This window comes from Callithrix jacchus, chromosome 19, assembly GCF_049354715.1.
Source record: "Callithrix jacchus isolate 240 chromosome 19, calJac240_pri, whole genome shotgun sequence".
Taxonomy (NCBI): Eukaryota; Metazoa; Chordata; class Mammalia; order Primates; family Cebidae; genus Callithrix; species Callithrix jacchus.
The window spans coordinates 33,042,731-33,056,522 of record NC_133520.1 but is presented as its reverse complement, the minus strand read 5'-3'; the positions used below and the strand labels follow the sequence as shown (position 1 = coordinate 33,056,522).

At 54.9% G+C, this 13,792-nt stretch overlaps 1 protein-coding gene and 1 long non-coding RNA gene across 8 annotated transcripts in view; one reads left to right on the top strand and one right to left on the bottom strand.

Moving 5' to 3' along the window:
• The window catches only part of LOC103789298 (uncharacterized), a 38,906-nt gene extending 31,077 nt beyond the window's left edge, over positions 1 to 7,829 (top strand). For 3 of the 4 annotated variants that reach the window (XR_004736873.3, XR_013529857.1, XR_008477922.2), the window contains 4 exons: positions 2,428 to 2,481; positions 3,212 to 3,305; positions 4,094 to 4,219; positions 4,811 to 7,829. This is a non-coding gene — a long non-coding RNA (uncharacterized LOC103789298). The remainder of the gene's footprint in view (positions 1 to 2,427; positions 2,482 to 3,211; positions 3,306 to 4,093; positions 4,220 to 4,810) is intronic. The other variant, XR_013529856.1, reaches the window with a different exon arrangement.
• CDK18 (cyclin dependent kinase 18) overlaps positions 7,641 to 13,792 on the bottom strand; it is a 29,496-nt gene continuing 23,344 nt past the window's right edge. For all 4 annotated transcript variants that reach the window (XM_035280686.3, XM_035280685.3, XM_078357005.1 and 1 more), the window contains exons 9-16: positions 12,706 to 12,829; positions 12,448 to 12,568; positions 11,542 to 11,639; positions 11,258 to 11,363; positions 11,020 to 11,062; positions 10,249 to 10,339; positions 9,841 to 9,918; positions 7,641 to 9,206 (exon numbers count right to left, since the gene is read on the bottom strand). In XM_035280686.3, the coding sequence (XP_035136577.2) occupies positions 9,172 to 9,206; positions 9,841 to 9,918; positions 10,249 to 10,339; positions 11,020 to 11,062; positions 11,258 to 11,363; positions 11,542 to 11,639; positions 12,448 to 12,568; positions 12,706 to 12,829 (696 nt within the window). In that variant the 3' untranslated portion in view covers positions 7,641 to 9,171. The remainder of the gene's footprint in view (positions 9,207 to 9,840; positions 9,919 to 10,248; positions 10,340 to 11,019; positions 11,063 to 11,257; positions 11,364 to 11,541; positions 11,640 to 12,447; positions 12,569 to 12,705; positions 12,830 to 13,792) is intronic.

Below are 13,792 nucleotides of genomic sequence, written 5' to 3'. Positions count from 1 at the left end.
GGCTGGTCTTGAACTCCTGACCTCAGGTGATCCACCCGCCTCAGCCTCTCAAATTGCTGGAATTACAGGTGTGAGCCACTGTGCCTGGGCCCATAATTTTTAAATAAGTGTCTGTTAAATTTTAAAAAGCTTTTTTAAATTTTTTATATAAATTTTTTGAGATGGAGTTTCACTGTTGTTACCCAGGCTGGAGTGCAATGGCATGATCTCGGCTCATTGCAACCTCTGCCTCGTGGGTTCAAGCAATTCTCCTGCCTCAGCCTCCCGAGTAGCTGGGACTATAGGCACGCACAACCATGCTCAGCTAATTTTTGTGTTTTTAGTAGAGACGGGGTTTCATCTTGTTGACCAGGATGGTCTTGATCTCTTGACCTCATGATCCACCCGCCTCGGCCTCCCAAAGTGCTGGGATTGTAGGCGTGAGCCACTGCGCCCGGCCTTAAAAAGCTTTAAAATTTAGGTAATGTTTGTTAAGTTCATAGCCTTTTGCCTAACCTCTATATCTGTTAGAATAAGTGACACCAGAATTCCCAAACTCTAATGCCATTTTAGGAGGACAGGTAGTTCTCCACAGATAGAAAGGGTTTTATGCAGTTGTGTGCCCCATGGAACCCTTCCCCCTTTTAGTAAGAAACCTTTGGGCCAGGCTCGGTGGCTCACGCCTGTAATCTCAGCACTTTGGGAGGCTGAGGCAGGCGGATAACAAGGTCAGGAGTTTGAGACCAGCCTGTCCAATACGGTGAAACCCCGTCTCTACTAAAAAATACAAAAAGTAGCTTGGCGTGGTGGCGCACACCTGTAGTCCCAGCTACTCGGGAGGCTGAGGCAGGAGAATCGCTTGAACCCAGGAGGTGGAGGTTGCAGTGAGTCAAGATCGTGCCACTGCACTCCAGCCCAGGCAACAGAGACTGCTTTCCAAACACTGCTTTCCAAAAACAAAGAAAGAAAGAAAGAAAGAAACCTTTGGCTCCTGGTCACAGCCCTCACAGTGAAACAGAGAAGGCAGGTGATGCCTGTTTCTACCCTCAGGAGAAAGATGACATAACAACAGCTTACACTGTGTAGTGCTATCTATATGACCAGTAAATTCTGCAGGCTTTTCATGTACTAATTCATTTAATCCACACGCGTTCTATGATCACCCCATTTTGCAGATGGGGAAACTGAGGCAGAGAGAAGCCATGCTATGTGGCTAAGGTCATACAACTAGGATGTGGGGGTGTCAGGACTCATGTTGAGGCACTGCCTCTATTGCTTGTAAATCTCAACCTCACCCCACCCCCACTCCTTCTCTTCTATAGAGAAGCTGGGCAGTAAATTCCATTACCAAGTGGAACACTTGGCGGGAAGTGTGGAATCACAGGAGGCTGGAGGCAGCCACTCAAGGCACCTGCCCAAGTCAGGAAACAATACTGAGCCCTAACCCTGGCCCCATCCCCTCTTCCCCGAGGTGGCCCTCCTACCCTCATCAACTCTGGCTTTAAGAATCCCAGATTAAGGGCTGGGCATGGTGGTTTATGCCTGTAATCCCAGCACTTTGGGAGGCCAAGGCAGGCGGATCACTTGAGGCCAGGAGTTCAAGACCAACCTGGCCAACATGGTGAAACCCCATCTCTACTAAAAATACAAAAACTAACTGGGCGTGGTGGCACATGCCTGTAATCCCAGTTTCTTGGGAGGTTGAGGCATGAGAATCACTTGAACCCAGAAGGTGGAGGTTGTAGTGAGCCAAGCTCATGCCACTGCACTCCAGGCTAGGCAACAGAGTGAGACTCTGTCTCAAAAAAAAAAAAAAAAAAGTCTTATATTAGTTCATTCCCATACCCCAGAATCAGTCTTAGGTCCTGAAAGGCCAAGTCTGGCCTCAAAGCCAGTGGCAGGGCTAAGAAGATGCCCCTGGCATTCTGGAATCCAAGGAGAAGGGTGTTTGCAAGCCCAGAACCATGCTTTGCAACATTCCTTTGGCTTCTCTGAGAACCGTATCTCATCTGCCATTTATACCTTGCTACTCTGCACAGCAAAAAAGAGAGATGCAAGGAATAGGGTCAGGCCAGGTGCAGATCTAGCGGCTGCCTCCTCAGGAACCTGGCAAGACGCACCACGGGAAGTGGTGCCCCTGGAATTCCCAAGTGGTTTCCCAGTCTAGGGGACAAAGTGCTTACTACCTCAAAAGGCAGCGGATCCACTGTGAGTGACACCTGACCCAACAATGCCTTTTATCATAAATTCTCTTTCCATGTTTACTTCCCCAGCTACATTTAAAGCTGCCATGGAAACGAAACTCTGGGCTGAGGTCATCTTTTTAAAAGTCTTGCAAAATCTTTTAAGTAGGATGTTCTTTATACATTCTTGCTGATTGAGATCTTATCAAGAGTGAAGAATGCAAAAAAAAAAAAAAAAGCATATGATCTTCCATTTTACTTCCAGGACTGTGATCCCTGGGGAAGGAGGGAGCTGGAATTCCTGCTGATGGAGAAGTAGGTGAGTGTGCAAAGTGAGGATGTGAAGCTCCACTTGCCCAGTACTCTGGGTGGGTCTTTTTAAAATTTATATTTATTTATTTATTTTTTAGATAAGGTCTCACTCTGTCGCCTAGGTTGGAGTGTAGTGATGTGATCTTGGCTCACTGCAACCTCTGCCTCCTGGATTCAAATGATTCTCTTGTCTCAGCCTCCCAAGTAGCTGGGATTACAGGCATGTACCACCATGCCTGGATAATTTTTGTGTTTTTAGTAAAGACAGGACTTCACCATGTTGGCCAGGCTAGTCTCGAACTCCCAGCCTCAAGTGATCCACCTGCCTCGGCCTCCCAAAGTACTGGGATTACAGGCATGAACCACGAGGCCTGGCCTAAATATTCATTCTTAAATCCTCACAACCTTGTGAGATAGGTGTTATCACTATCTCCATTTTACAGAGAGGAAAACTGAGGCATGGAACAGTTAAGGAATATTCCCAAGCATTCTCTACAGCTTGCAAGTCATAGAGCTGGGATTTCAATCCAAGTGTGTGTGATTTTGGAGCCTCTGTGTTATTTCCCTGGTTGTGCAAGATTCCTTCTCCCCAGGAACTTAGGACTTAGTCAATCCCTCCTCCAGAGAAAACATGAGGGCATTAAACATTTTTATTGTTCTTGAAATTAAAAAAAAAAAAAAACCCTTGGCAAATTTTAATAGAATGACTAATGGACAACTGTCTTTCCCCCAAGTAGCTGAGATCTTAAGAAGCTGAGCGGAAGAAAAGATTACATCCTAGCCGCCTCTGAGACGCTGAGCTCCTGGGAGTGGGGTCTAAGTCAGGGTCAGGTTTGTATCCTGGGTACTGAAAACAGAGCCTGGCACAGAGTCTGAAATCATCTGATAGATAATGAGTAAATTAAGGAGGGAGGAGCTCTGGCGGAGACAGGGAGATGAGGAGCTGGGCTAGAAGCTTCTAGCCCAGAAAGGGGCAAGCTGGAGTGCTGACCTCATGCAGGAGGGCAGCAGTGATCCTCCCTGCCACGCCCTGTCCATGCCACAGCTCTCCATGTTTTCGTTACATCAATGGGAAGGACCTGGGGGCACAGGAGCAAGGATTGATGCTTGGCTTTGAGATCATGTCTCAGGGAGTGGAGGCTTGGGTTGATTGAAGGGAGAGGCTGCAGCATCTCCTTCTTCCTTAGAAAAGAGGCTGGGTCAGATTATTGTTACTCTGGACACCCACTGAGTAATACCTCGTGCCCCAAGGGGCACTGAGAGAAGGAAAAAGAAGCAGGAGGAAGGGAGAGGAGAAAACAAGGGAGGAAGTGGGAGTGGCCAAGTGGCATCTGCCATCTCATCAGAGCTGCCCTTGGCCCCGCCATCCTGTGTAGGAGAATTGGCACACACTCGCCTAGAGTCTGGGCACTGACCATCAGCAATGATGCCAGCTGCCCAGCCGCCACAGCTGGGGTGGGAGCAGAGCCCCAGTGCCCAATGATGCCTTTAGCTGGCAAATGGTGGGAAGTTCTGAGGGTCCAGAAGAGGGGCTGAGTGATGGCAGGGGGCACCTGGTGGGGTGGGGGATAGTGACTTTTGCCCAACCCCCATGTGCCTACTGGCTGCCTGTCCCACAGTGCTTTTAGGTGACCAGAAGGCAAGGATTTCCTAGTCCCTGGAAACCAGACACCCATCCTCCATTCAAATGAGTGAGGTGGAGCGTCCATGTCAGAGGCTACACCTGCCAGGAGGCAGCTGCTCAGGTAGGCAGACCTGGGTTGGAATTCTAACAGTCCACCTTACTCCCTGTGCGGCCACATAGGTTACCTAATGCTAGAGCCTCTGTGGCCCTCCCTGGGGTTAGGATGACAGTCCCTCTCACAGCAACACAGGAGAGCAGGTACTTCCCTTCTCCCTTCCCATGGCACCTGCTGCTGCTCTACCACCGCCTGGGGATCCTTCCTCTCTCCGCCCCAGCACCCTCCTCATAGGGGTTGACACCTCCTATTTGATTCTCTGAGCCTTTAAAAACAGAGGCCAGTGGCTTCCCATCTCAGAATAAAATCCAGAACCCCTACCACAGCCCGCATGAGTGAGCGGTTCTCAACCCTGGCTACAAGTAAGGGGCATCTGAATCAATCTGAGCTGGGGCTGGATGGCAGTGTATCTTAAACACTTCCCCAGTGGATCTAATGGGCAAAGCCACCGTCCCACGTGATCCAGCCCTCCTGCCATGCTGCCGGGCTCATTCTCAAGCATGGTCCCCTCAGGGCTTTTGTTGAAACACTCTGTCCCTGGCTATCCACCTGGCCCCCTTATACAACATAGCTCACTTTTTTTTTTTTTGGATACAGGGTCTCACTCCATTTCCCAGGCTGGATGGTAGTGGCATGATCACTGTTCACTGTGGCTTCGATCCAGGCTTAGGTGATCCTCCTACCTCAGCCTCCTGAGTAGCTGAGACTACAGGCATCAGCAATCAAGCCCAGCTAATTTTTTTTTTGTATTTATTATAGAGACGGGGTCTCACTATGTTGCCCAGGCTGATCTCAAACTCCTGGGCTTAAGCAATCTGCCTGCCTTGGCATCCCAAAGTGCCAGAATTACAGATGTGAGCTGCCACCCCCAGCCCATAGCTTACTTCTGATGGAGAGGTCCATCCCTGACCAGGCAGTCCCCCACCCTATGCCATCACATTCCTCTCCCCTGCCACCACCCTGCCCCTGCCTTATTTTGTCTCATCGCACTTATCTCCCCTTGACATGCCTGTTTATTTGGATAATGTCTTATATCTTCCACTGGAGCATAAGCTCTATGAGAATAGGGGTTGGCCTTCCTGTTCATGGGTGTATCCTCAGTGCCTAGCACAGCACCAGGTGGACAGTGGGTTCTTGGTAAAACCTGTTGAAATCAAGGCCATCTCTGCCAGCAGGTCTGAGCTTCTGGAAGGCAGGGGTGGAATGTCATGCATCTTGGTGTCTTGGTGTCCAGCACAGGGCCAATTCACGGGGCTGATGATTTGCTCTAGAGATAACGGGGGCTCATGGGGGTTCTGTAAAGTGTCACAGCCAGAAGCAAGGGTCCAAGTAGAGATTGAGGTGAAGAGGTGGCCCAAAGGAGGCTGGGATGTTTCAAGGAGGGAGGAAAGGGGCAGGTATGCAACAGCGCCTGACACTTGGCTGGTTCAGGGGGACTAGCAGGGTAGAGGAGTGGTGGCCTATTATATATCAGCCCTGACCACTGGACCCAGACAGTAGGGCAGGGTGAGTGGGAGCCCACAGGAGGATGGGCAGAGGAGAGCCAACTCCAGGTCCCACCGGGGTTCAAGGTGATGTGGGCAGCGCCAAGCACAGGAGCTGATATCACCCCCACCCTGTAGAAGTCATCAAATGGGACCTTTTGTCTGAAGCTGCAGGGCTGCTACAAATCTCGAATGCCCCTGCCAGGTGGCCATAGTGCAGGGGAAGGCATCTGCACCCTGGATGTTCCTGACCTGTCCCAGAAGCAGGCAGACGGCAAAAGTGAGGCCAGAGGGGGAAATGACTTGCAAAAGGCTGCTTTGGGTCAGGGATTCCAGCAGAATGGGGCTAGCTCCTGTTTTTGTCACCGGCATAAGGAAACGATTGCAGGGGTGCCCAGGAAACTGAGGGCTCCAGGACATTGGGTTGCGTTGTAGCTCAGCCTGGTCCCTGGGAGCCCAGTGGCAGCTCATGACCAAAAGCACTCAGCCCCTCTTCACACCCAGGTTCCTTCTCCAGAGCCATCACTTTTTGAGAACCAACCATATTCAAGGCCTGGTGTGAGCCTGTCCAGCTGAGTTCCACAACCCCAGGCTGGCCCGCACCCTCAGCCCTGATAGTTTTCTAGGTCAGAGGCTCAGAGGGCCCCATGTCAGAAGCCCTAGGTGTGTACCTCCCAGCAGGGCCAAGCTGCAGCAGCAAGGACAGCTGCCCCCAGAGACTCCTCAAGATGCAGGAGCCCGGCCGGGCCACCTCTGCCGGCCACAAGGGTGGCCTTGCAAGGTGTTCCTCAAAGCAGCATCTGCCCATGCCCTTCCTTGTGTGTTTTCCTCCCTCTAGGGCCTCTACACTGTCTCCACCTCGCCCTCCCCATGCCTCCCACTCCCTGAAGACCACAGGACTGGGGGGCAGACACCTGGGATTCTAATTTGGTATGTGACCCCAGGCAACCCCTGGGAGGATCATGTCCTCATCTGCAAAGTGGGGAGAAAGGGGGTTGCTGTGATTCAGTGAGACAATGCCTGGGCACAGGGCTGCCTGGCATCCAGCAGGGAGTTTAATAAATGTCTGGCTTCCAATTCCCGCCAATGCATTTCCCAGCCCCTCTCCTCCCTTCAAGCACTAATTGTCTGAGTTACGATCCTGCTTTGGTGTCTGGCTGCCTACAAGCAAAGTGAGGAGGTCTTGTTCGGTAGAACTGGTGATGGGCTGAGAATGGAGCCCTGGTCCACCCCTTATTTCCAGAGACTTGGGAGGCAGCATTGGCCTCAGCATTGGCCTCCTCCTCTGGAAGGCAGCCACCCTCTCCAGTAACTGCAAACCATGCCAGCAAACTGCAGAGTGCTTAAGGCCAGGCATGAGAATAGGTCAGAGGGCAGGGTTTGGGACCTGGCATTCTCCAGGTGTTCTCGGGAGAAACAAGCCTGGATGCCGAATTGGACAACAGCAGGATTCTGAGCACTTTGGGAGCTGTGTGTGATGGGGGCTGTGTCTAGATCCAAGGCCGGGAGGTGGTCAGGGCAGCAGCAGGAGGCGGACTGGAGGTCTGCAGGCATTTTCGCAGGGCCTGAACTACAGCAAGGCCCACAGCCCATCCTGCTGTGCCAGCCTTGGCCATCTCCAAGTCAACCCCACCTTGATCTCACCTCCCTCCCTCCCCAGAAGCCGGGGGCCATTTGGTGCCCAGGCATCAGCTGCATGGCCAGACCCCGGACCCCCGCCCAGGAGTCCCTCTTTGCTCTCCTGGCTAGCCCCACCCTCCCAGGCACCAACTTGGGTGAATCCCCGGCCTGGGGCTCCTCTACCCACCCACAAACACCATTGATGCTCCTCAGCAAGAGCCAACTTCTGGGTCCAAACAGCAGTACCCAGGATACAGCAGGATGAATGCTGGACACAGCCTGGGGTGCGAGGGAGGTCAGAGATACACACAAACCAAACTCTCTTCTCATTAAATATATATATGTATATATACACACACACACATACACTCAAGCATGCCCCACCCACACTCATTAGGCCTGGAGAGGGGCCTTCGCTTCTCCATCTTTGGCATCAATCTATCAAAATCAGCTTTTCTGTACAAGACTGCTCATTCCTTTCTGTACACCATGAATTAAATATATTATCTGTCTCTGCGCTGAGTCACAGACATTCACAGTACCATGGGGAGGAGTGGAGGGTAGGGGCCTGAGGTGGGCAGGGTAGGGGGCCTAGATAGAAAGGCGAGGCTAGCCTCCCCTTGGCCTGTGCCATTCAAGATCAGCCCAGTGTTGAGGAGACCTGGGGGACACAGAGGGGTGCCTTCTTCAGGAGCCATGCCACTCAGGCTGCCAGACCCCGGAGGCAAGCCTCTCAGCGTCAGAGCCTGCTCCTGTTCCCTGTTCCTCTACCTCAGATGGTGGCATCTACACATCTCCCTGTTGTGGCCACCCTCTGGGGTGGCAGGGGATCAGGGAAACTGGTATTGGGATCAGGTGGACAGAGTCACAGGGCCAGGAAGGAGGGATGGGGAGGCTGTGCCAGCCTCTGGGAGCCGAGGTCAGACCGGCACCAGGGTGAGGGTGACTCTGCATATCTGGGTGCTGTGCCTAGGATCCTGACCAGGCCTGGCTAATCAGCACCCCAGGATAAGATAAGCAGAAGCCACCTCGGGAAGGAGTGGACAGGCAGGAGCCGGGTCACAGCTCCAAGGGCAGTGAGCGTGCTACCACCTGCCAATATAAGGCAACTCCATTCAGACTGGGGGGCTGGGCGGGGGCTGGCTGAGGTGGCAGGTGTGCAAGTGGCAGTCCCAAGCCACCTCTGCACACAGCTGGGCATCCAAGCATGCCGGCGCTGCTCAGCCTTGATCAAGCTAGAGGGTGTCAAGGGAATGAGGGTAGGGTAGGGCTGATGGAAAGAGAGAACTATTCCTTCTGTCACTGGGACACCTGCCAGGTGGGGCAGGCTCTGGCACACACATAGGCACCCAGGATTCCAGGGTCCCAGAGAGCATGCCGTCTCTTCTTGCTGTAGGAGGGAAAAAGATGAAATGTGTGTGGGCTCCAAGGGGCCACAAAGGGGGACTAGGCAGTCCCCTGGGAGAGGAGGGTAGAGCCTGTACCCAGGGCGCAATGCCCATCCTGGTGTCTTGCTCTCCCATCCATGTGCATCCCACGCTGGTGCCCAAGCACTTCAGGGTGGGAGAGGGTACGAGGTCCTCCCCCACCGTCTCGCATCCTCTCAGGGAAGCAGCTCATGCCAGCCCCGAGGTGAGTGATGGAGGGGTTGGTATGCAGGTGAGGGCCACCGGGGAGGCAGGTGGGAAGCAGAGAGAAGAAACAGCCGTGGCCAGCAGGGCTGCCAAGCGGTCTTCCGGATTGGCTGTCAGCCCTCATTCTTCAGTCCTCCGAGGACCACACAGGCGCCGTCCTACCCGAATTTGTGCTCCATGTGACCTCTTGCCCCTTGGGACACAGCAGGGTAGGCGTGGCTCAGAAGATGCTCTGCCGCCTGTTCTTCCCTCGTCCTGGAGAATGGGGAAGAGGTGGGACTGCAGAGGGGTGGCTGGGCTGAGGGTGCCCCAGGTCGGCAGGAATAGTCGCTGTCCTCCCGAGCTGCTCTGATACAGCAAGCAAGGACCTGCACGCAGGAGCCAGTCCGACCTGGCGTCGGATCCCATTTCTGCTACTTACTGGCTTCATGAACTTGTGACTTGACCTCCCAGAGCCTCAGTTTCATTGACTATGAAATGGGGAATATTAATAGTACCAACTTCAAGGGGCGTGTTCAGGATTAAAGGAGAGGATGCATGGAAAGCATTTGTCATGTCCAAGGCCATTAACGGTTCTAGGAACAAAGTACCATTCTCCCAGTGTGGAATCTGATTAGAGAGCTCAGGGTTTGCAGAGAGAATGCACCACAGACAGCACGCCTCTTTGCCAGGGCTACTGTCAGATGCAATGCTCTGTCTGTGGTGGGGGTTGAAGAGGGAAGAAGTGGATGGGGAAGCCTAGGCAGGAGAAACCAACCCCTTCTCTGCTCCCCAAAGACTCCAAAGGGAAGCCAGTGGCAGAGGGTCCATGGGAGTCCCCACTGGGTTAGAGTCACTGCACTGGCTTCCGCTAACAAAAGGAAGGGGCCAGGAGGGCACAAGCCCCTACCTGGATGCTGGAAGGCCAAGCTGCGGTAGCCTGGGTCCTTCTGGAGCTGGATCTCCTTCAGGGAGAAGATGGAGGCAGCTGGGGGAGAGAAGGGCATGGTGGAGAGAGGGCTGGGTGGAGCTGGCCCTGCTCCGGGAGCCTGCTGCCCCCACTCCCATGGAGTGCCCGGCCCAGGAGGCCCTCCAGTGAGGACTGGCCCAGAAAGACCACCTGAGCCCTTGAGGCAGCGTGTCACTTCCACTGTTTGCCCCTCAGTTCGGAAGGAGAACCCAGGCAGGGGAGGCCAGGTGCCCAGGGCTGCTTGGCTGGGCCTGGGGCCTCTGGCCTCTGTTCCGGTTCTTCTGCCCACACTCACCACCCCCTTTCCTTGGTTCTGGGTGGCCCTGCCCCCTCCCCCCCAGCACTCACTGTCTTCAAGCTGGTGCACACGCTCTCCCAGAGACCGGAAGTAGGGGTGACTCAGGGCAGCCTCTGCTGACATGCGACTCTTGGATTCATACTGAAAAGAACAGGGTGGGGCTATTGGGCCCTGGCTGGGGGGCTGCAGGGAGCCCTCTGGGCAGCAGGACTCCAGAGCTGCCTTAGCTCACCAAGGTGGGTGGGGCCTGAGGCTCAAAGGAGATGCCCCAGGTCAGCCTCCATGCAATCCCAACCTTAGGGCATCTCAAGATCCAGGCTCCCCCGTCTCCGGCCACCAGGAAAAAATAGAAATGAAACTTCAAGAGAGTGACGTTCTCTTGGGATAGAAACACAGATGCAAACCAACTCTGATGAGAAGGTGAACATCAGTAATAGGAAGGAGGGCGCCGACAGACCCTTCATCGTGTGGCTTATAAGACAGGCACCACACTCAGTGTGTCCCGCCATCGCAGTGCATCCTCACGGCCAGCTTGTAAAATAGGAATCATTAATCCCATTTTGCAGCTGAGGAAGCTGAGGCATGGCGGAGCTCTGTAACTTGCCCAGAGCTGCGCAGCTAGTAATGGGTTTGGGATCGCAGTGCACAGACTCCAGAAGCTGCGTACAGAAGCCAGCACTCCCGTTGGCCTTGGGGGTGGAGAGTACAGGCGAGATGTTTCAAAGACGTGTGAGCACAAGAGCCACAGAAGTTGGGGTGTAGGCCCGGCGTGGGGCATGGGGACTTGGGCACTTTGGCGGTCTCTCCGGGAGGACACTCACCAGGAGCAGGCTGCTCAGGAGGTGGATGCCATCTGTATCCAACCTGCAAGGAGAAGGTGCGGGCACTGGCTGTGCCTGAGCGGGAGTGGGGGGTGGGTGGGGGCATGGGAGGTAGGAGGGGGCGGTGGGAGGGGGAGGGGGGGTGGAGGGGCGGTGGGAGGGGGATGGGGAGGGATGGGAGGGGGTTGGGAAACCAGGGCCAGAGCAGGAGGGGCCCCCCCGCGGGCACTGGGGCTACCTGGGCGCGTGGTTGATGAGCGGCTGTGGGAGATAGCGGGGGAAGCTGTAGGTGCGGAACTCGGAGAAGGCGGTCACTCCGGGCCACGTCTCTTCTGTGGGGGTCCCTGGGGAGACGAGAGAGGATGGGGAGGGCCTGCTTGAGGCCCAAGGCCAAGGCCACAGAGGGTCCCCGCCCCGGAGGGAACCTGCCAACCCGCTCTTCCCGGTCCCGCTCGGCGCCTGGGCTGGACGGAGCTCCGGCGCCTCCTGGTGGTGAGAGGGACGGAGCCGCGGGAGACTTACCGAGGAGGCGGAAGATGAGGTGCAGCTCCTCCTTGACTGTGGAGCCCGGAAAGAGGGGCCTCCCTGTGGCCATCTCGTAGTGGATGCAGCCCACGCCCCTGCGGGGAGCAAGGGACAGGGGCAGCGTCAGGCAGGGGCGGCCGCCCTTCCTACGGCTGCTGCACCAGGGCACCGACGACGACCTGCCACAGGCGGCTGCAGGGGTCGTAGCTCTGGCAGCGGGTCTGGGGGCCCAGGGCAGTGGAGGCTCCTAAACTGCCCAGTCCCCACTGCAGCCCCTCACTGGGGGACTCCCTGGGCTTGGGAAAGCTGCGACCTCGCCCCTTTCACTCTGTGAGGTTTGGGTCTGTGCAGCCAGTGCCCATATGGTAGTCCTTTCAGCAGTGTCGTCTGAAACTCTTTCCACTGTGCGCCCCCCTGGAAGAGAGAAGTACATAAATCCATTCTCCTGGGGACCTTGGGGCAGAGCCACAGCCGTTCATCACCACCGGCGGCCTGCTTTCAATTGGGCTGATTCTTCATTTTACGCCAAATCATACCCTTGTTCGTTTTAACATAAAAATAGAATTTCTCTTTCAACATTTTCACTGGGACTGATGCCTGGGGAAGATTCATTGTGTTTACTATGGGGGTCGTCCTGGACCCTCTGGGTCTCTGGTAACACCCCACAGGCCCCTGGAGGAGGATTTCAGATGCACAGCCTTGGAGGGTTTGTTTAAGCCAGGGAAACCCTAATCTATTATATTTCAGACTTAATTTTTTAACATCCAGTTCAGCAGGATGTCACATGGCTTTTAGGTGAAGGAAGCTAGGCAGTTATTCCTGGAGGCCCTTGGGGCAGCAGAAGAGAGTCTGGAGGTGCAGCCAGGCCTGTCCCCCACCTCGGTCCCCACAGTGCTCACTCACCACATATCGATGGGGGTGGAGTACTCTGTGGATCCCAGCAGCACATCAGGGGGCCGGTACCACAGGGTCACCACCTCATTGGAGTAGGTCTTCGTGGGCACTGATTTGGCCCTGGCCAGTCCTGGGGGCAGACATGTCACTGGACCTCTGCCCATAGGTGCTGGGGGGTTGACTGCTATGCCCTCCCCCACTGCACCCACACCCTGAGGCCATTGTGCAGCCAGGGAGCGTCAGACCCCACCCTAACCCCAGCCTCACCAAAGTCAGCCAGCTTCAGCTCCCCTCTCTCATTGATGAGCAGGTTCTGGGGCTTCAGATCCCGGTGCAGGATCTTGCGGTGGTGACAGTAGGCGAGGCCCCGTAGCAGCTGGAACATGAAAATCTAGGGGAGGAGGAAGAGAAGTGTTGCGTGGACTGTGGCCCTGAGCCTCTGCTCCAAGGCTGGGACTGGGATGGGGGCAGGAGCTTGGTGGTGAGGTCAGCACAAGCCCCTCATTCTCCTGCCCACTCTTCAGCCCCCATCCTGGGCCCCACCCACACCAGGGAATCCCATCCAGAGTGGGGGACACCAGGGGTGCAGACGAGGCAGTGAGTATGGGGGAGGCCAGAGAAGTCTGAGGCAGGAGCACAGGGGTCAGGATGCCTGTCTATGTGGAGAAGTATGTGCTTGATCCTTTCATTTTCTTTTAGACACAGGGTTTTACTGTCATCCAGGCTGGAGTACAGTGGCGTGATCATGGCTCACTGCAGCCTCAACCTCCTGGGCTCAAGTGGTCTTCCCACCTCAGCTTCTCAAGCAACTGGGACTACGGGCACACACCACTGTGTCCAGCTCATTTTTCAACTTTTAGTAGTGATAAGGTCTTGCCATGTTGCCCAGGCTGGTCTCAACCTCCTGGGCTCAAGTGGTCTTCCCACCTCAGCTTCTCAAGCAACTGGGACTACGGGCACACACCACTGCGTCCAGCTAATTTTTCAACTTTTAGTAGTGATAAGGTCTTGCCATGTTGCCCGGGCTGGTCTCAAACTCCTGGGCTCAAGTCATTTTCCTGCCTTGGCCTTCCAGTGCTGGGATTACAGGCATGGCCCACCATGCCCAGCCTTGATTTTTTAACAAACACCAGGAGAGGTCATTCATAACCCTGAGCTTCCCCAGAAGCCTCCTTGCATCCTGGCAGGTAGCTTACACTCCCATTTGACAGATGGGGAAACTGATGATCAGAGTTGGGAGCAGGCTTTACACCAATAGCTAGACGGTGGCAGAGAACATGTGTCTGTTCCCAGGGTGAAGTGCTCAACCCAGTTTCTGGACTTGCTGATGGCAGGGCCCTCTCCCTCCTTCCTA